Source organism: Rhagoletis pomonella, unplaced genomic scaffold (genome assembly GCF_013731165.1).
Source record: "Rhagoletis pomonella isolate Grant_MI unplaced genomic scaffold, Rhpom_1.0 Rhpom_scaffold_00014, whole genome shotgun sequence".
Taxonomy (NCBI): Eukaryota; Metazoa; Arthropoda; class Insecta; order Diptera; family Tephritidae; genus Rhagoletis; species Rhagoletis pomonella.
Window position 1 is genome coordinate 13,420,500 of NW_023458568.1, and position 5,570 is coordinate 13,426,069.

Consider the following 5,570-nt stretch of genomic DNA (forward strand, 5'->3'; position numbering starts at 1 on the left):
CTATTACAACCAAAGTTATGTTAATAATAATTGGCTTTAAAACTAAACAATATATAACAACTCCTAAAAATACGAAAATGTTTCCACACCCAACAAATTGTATTTATTGATCAATATTATTGAAGATTTAACTTAAATCTACTGCATTTCTAGATTTAATATTATGGTAAATCTCAAAAGGTTTAACGTTAAATCTCGTCAGAGGGCTAAATCTGCATTAAATCTCATAATGGAGACATAGTATTAAAGTCTCAAAATTTATATATAGACATTTATAAGTTTGGTTTGGTACAACCAGGCATTTCTTTGCACAAGCCGCTGTTATAGGGCCCCTAAACCACACAAAAACATTGCGCAATATCGGGCTTGCGCGGTCGTTTGTGTGGTGTATGGGGTCATTTGTACTAAATTGCACAGTTATTGCGCTAAAATCAAAATTATTTTGATATTTTGCTCAGGGATGATAAATGAGTATTTTAATTTTGTACCAAATGACCAAAAATAATGTTCTAAATAAACCGAAAAAGTACCAACATTTAAAAAACCATACACACAGTTAAATGTTTTTTAATTAAAAAAATATCTATATAAAAGTTTCGAAAATATTTACTTTTATAGAAATAACAAGGTTCTCGTATTCAAAATTATCTAAAATTGTAAAAAACTACCACAGTTTCTGCGTTCTCCTACCCTTGCAAAATAGGGGAAATTGAGAGCCCAAAATTACATCGAGTTCTGCAAATTTCTTCTGGAAAAATTTCTAGCTGCGAAAACTTGCAAGTAAGAAAATCAGCTGATCACAAACATATCTGTGTTCTTATGGAAAAGTAGCTTATGTCGAAAGGTTGGCTTTAGTATAAATCGGCATTCGCAGTATATGATTGCGAATTACTCACCGGCGCTGAGCCGTTGAACAACTTTTGGCAAATAAACGTGCAAGAAATAGTTCCGATACTAGCAAGTCAATATTCTTGTTAAGTCTCATCGAAAAATTCCTTGTCGTTTAAAGAATAAAGGGAATGCCGCATTATACTAAAGCCAGCCCTTCCACTTAAGCTACTTTTCCATACGAACACAGATATGTATGTTTGTGAATAACCAAAAGCAAATAGGGCTTTTTGAATTATTTATTATAAGTTTTATAAATATTGCTTGTATACAAGGAAAAAAAGGCAAAGTTATTATGCACAAGGTTTACATATTGAGTTTATTTTTAGTTAATTTACTATTAATCTCCAGTTTTATTTTATTTTAAGTGTCAACTATGATTGCCGTATACAATTTTTCAATTTTCGAAAATAAATAAAAATGCTGAAATGTTTTGGCAGAATTTGTCAGTTGATAGTTGACGAGTAATTTTTAGCAAAAAAAAACCGACTTAAAAAAATATATATATATCTATATATATTTCATGATCCAATGATCGGATCTAAACCAGATTAGTATGGGACCACTTCTGAGACACTACCTTTCCCATGCAAAATTTCGGGAAATTCGAAATCGGTTGACGTGGTCCAAAGTTATGCGGTAACATACATAAAAAAAAAAAAATTTCCGACGAACTGATAACCTCCTCCTTTTTTGGAAGTCGGTTAAAAAGAAAATGGGTTAGTTTTAAAGGCACATAGCTATATCTACTTAATTAATTTTTTTTTTTGAAACAAGGATGGGTGTTTAGAAGAGATCCTTTTAGTTTTGAATGCGTTATGATGTAGTATAACTTTTGAGAAAAATATTTATTCATTCATATGTATTCTTAAGGCGAAAGAAGTCTGATGAGGAAGTGTGGTAATTTCCGAAATAGCTATCACTTCTACCATTTTTTCAAATTATTGTTGCTTTTCCACAATAAGATTTTCATTAAAAAACGGCCTCAAGTTCTATAAAAAATTTTGGGTATAATTGTTATTGGCCATAAAATAACAAAAATAAATAACTTAAGGACGAGCACGCCTAAAAGTTAAACATTCTAATAATAGAAATATTAACGAAAACCAACAAAACCAACAACCACATGATCAAGTGTGAATTGCAGCGGAATAGCTGCGCTTGATTGTAGTTGGCTTAACAAATGAAAAGTGGAAAAAAGCAACAAGAATTCACAAGGCGAACTTAGCACAGTGTGTAGGCAACTGGCTGAGTCAGTGGGATCGTCGGTTCGAATCCTACTGAAAGAAGTCTGATGAGGAAATGTGGTGATTTCCGAAATAGCTTTCACTTCTACCATTTTTTTTTAATTATTGTTGCTTTTCCACAATAAGATTTTCATTAAAAAACGGCTTCAATCTCAATAAAAATTGTTGAATATAATTGTTATAAGGCTATAAAATAACGAAAACAGGTACTCTAAATAATAAATAATATAAGGATGTGATGGCCTCGCCTGTCGCATACGACTTAGTATGTAGTCCATTTGTGAATATATCGGTAGATTGAATACATTTTCTAATGTAGAGTAGACGCTGTCTACCTCCACACTTTTTACATTTGTTAATTGTCGGTTTCCAATTTCAAGCGATCAAATTAAATAGTAGAATCTATGTAGTGCAAGTGGTATGTGCATAGATATGTATTAAACGTCTGCATGGGTTGATTCATATTGTGTTTCAAGACATTCTCTTACAGCTCAGAGACATGATCAACACAACAGTAACACAGTGTCCGAACCGAACAACAAGTTAACAAAGAGAGTGAATGTCACTCACTTCGCTGAAGTAAGTAGAGAGAAAACATTGCATTTACTACCCGTTGTGTTTTACACTCGAAAGGCAACCATTCGGCAGGCAGTTGATTCGAGACAATTGCATCGAATTTTGCGGTTGGAGTGTTAAGCAACTATACATATGTACGTATGTCTGTATTGATATGAATGTGTGTGTGTGTATATGCATGTACTTATTTAAGTGCATAGTTATTTACCCAATAGTAGCACAGAATTAGCAAAAATTTTACAGCAATAATCAAGTAATAACTAAGCGTTGGTTTACTACGACCTTGCTAAGATGAAAAAAAATTTACGTGTGAGCCTTTTTAGCATACATATGTTTATTGCAGCATCTTTCTACCTTTTGTTTATTTTCCACTAATAATTAATTTGCTTTAGAAATATTTATGGGAATAGGGCACATGATTTCGGTCGTTTTAGAGTTGTAGCAGGTAGTATATTTTTTTCTCTTCAACTGCATTTAGTTGGAATTTCCCTGAACCCCAGATGTTTCATAAATACGTTCTTTTCGTCGTACACTACCTCCTACAACTCTAAAACGACGGAAATCATGTGCTCTATTTCCATAAATATTTCTAAAGCATACTCATTGTTAGTGGGAAATAAACAAAAGGTAGGTAGAAAGCTGATACAATATTGCAATCAGTGATCAGCAAAGAGTGCCTATTTTGAGGTTCCCCGCTACTCAGCATTTTTTGCATATAAGTACGTCTAAATCAGCGAAACGCCACCAATCTGATGTACGCATATGCACACTGACATTGATTTATTGGCACAAGTTGCCCTCCATATGAATACGATTCAGAGAAGCGCAGCGAGTATGATCAAACTGAATATATCCCACTCACCATCCATAATTTGTTCTACTTATATGCATTCATATTTACTGAAATGCCCCCGAACGTCATATCCACCCTTAAACAAGAGGTATCTATCATACTCATACTTAACAACATGTCTGACGCGCGCAAACTTCAACTCTCCTTGGCGTGATGTGCAAAGAGCTGAGGGAAATAAGTATGATTTAAGAGTGCGCATGTACATACATGCGCACATTAATAAACTTAAAGAGGAACAAAATACAAAATAAAAAGATGTTTCTTTTTTAAACTTATTTTGGGGCGCTGGACTCGAAAATAACATTTAAAAAATGTCCAAAGATTCATCTTGGAAATATTTACGAAATATGTTTTTGGGTAACTGTTCAGTTATCGGTTATGGGTAAATTTTCATAGATACATTTGAAATTGCTGATCTCAAGGACACCTTTCAATACTATGCCACACACTTAAAAAATTGTGAACATAAATAAATTTACTACCAGCTGTTGTCTTCGCGAATTTCTAAGTTTTAAAGCAAAACCGCAAAAATTTGGTTCAATTTTCATAGATACATTTGAAATTGCTGATCTCAAGGACACCACTAAATACCATGCCACACACTTAAAAAATTGTGAACATGAAAAAATGTACTATCAGTTATTGTTTTCGCAAGTTTTCGCTATCGAAGACCTAAGTTTTAAATCAAAACCGCAGAAATGTGGGTAAATTTTCATAGATACATTTGCGATTCCTGATCTAAAGGACACTACTCAACACATATGTAGTCATACCTTAAAAAAATGGTGCACTTATCTTTTGTTTTTCCGATCGAAGCCCGACGTTTTAAAGGAATAGAGTCAACATTAGTTTAAGCATGTCAAACGGATGAGTACATCACTTAAAAATATGTATGTATGAATTTTATGTTAGATAGGTATGTACGTTGCTGGGTTTATGATTATGTATACTAATTTTGTGGAACTCTTAATATTATTGTTTCATTGTTACCATTTTTGCGAATCCCCTGAGCAATCAGTAAATATTTTATGTTTACATACATATTTATAATTGTATTTAGAAGTTATCCTTCAGCCTCTGGTTATGCTCTTAAATAAAGAAAGTGCTCTAAAAATCCTTTCTTTATAAATACATATATAAATATTGTATAAGTACATATATAAGTATGTACATATATACATATAAATAAACGATCACAAAAATACATACATACATACCAGGGTTGTTGCGAATATTCGCATTCGCATTCGCATTCGCAACCGCGGAGCTTCCGCTTCCGCATTTGCATTCGCAAAAATTAATGCGGATCTTTTGCGAATGCGAATATTGAAGGGACCGAAAATTAAAGTTATTTTTTTTACGAGTTAAACTTGGCCAAATATTTTTTATTCCGAAATAAAAGTACTTTCCGGATAATAAAAAACCGGTATCATATGAAAGAGGACTGAAATAGCTGTAAAACTGAAATGCCTAAAAGAGGAAAGCCATACACTGAAAAATATTTCAATAAAAAATGTGAATTAATTACCATAGAACAATCATTGGGTCAGGTATGTATTTACATGAATTTCTTTGGTATTAAGTTATAAAAAAATATAAATAGAGGTGGTAACATTCATTCGTTATTTCTGTTTAAAAGCTATTTCAGTCCTCTTTCATATGATACCAAATTTGTTTAATTTGGATAAGCGGTTTCTTTATTATCCGGATAGGACGTTTATTTTGGAATAAAAAATATTAGGCCAAATTTAACTCGGAAAAAATAACTGTTATTTTCGGTCCCCGGAATATTGTGCAAGTGCACAGACGTATATCTAACCAGTCACAGAAGAAAGCATTTAAAATGAGTTACGAAACTACAATCGAAAAACGCTGATGACGTGACAAATTCCGAAACAACCAAAAGAATGAGAACGAAGAATTCTTTGAAAAAAACGGTGTTTAAACAACGATTGTGCCATGATGCTAGATTGTGAAGATGAAAGTCAGGAGGATACATTCAATAT

At 32.6% G+C, this 5,570-nt stretch overlaps 1 protein-coding gene across 1 annotated transcript in view; it reads left to right on the forward strand.

Annotated features, from left to right (window-relative positions):
- Positions 1-5,570, forward strand: part of LOC118749249 (structure-specific endonuclease subunit SLX4-like) — a 53,518-nt gene that overhangs the window by 36,268 nt on the left and 11,680 nt on the right. The window contains exon 4 of the mRNA XM_036484047.1: positions 2,626-2,714. Coding sequence (XP_036339940.1) covers positions 2,626-2,714 — 89 coding nt within the window. The remainder of the gene's footprint in view (positions 1-2,625; positions 2,715-5,570) is intronic.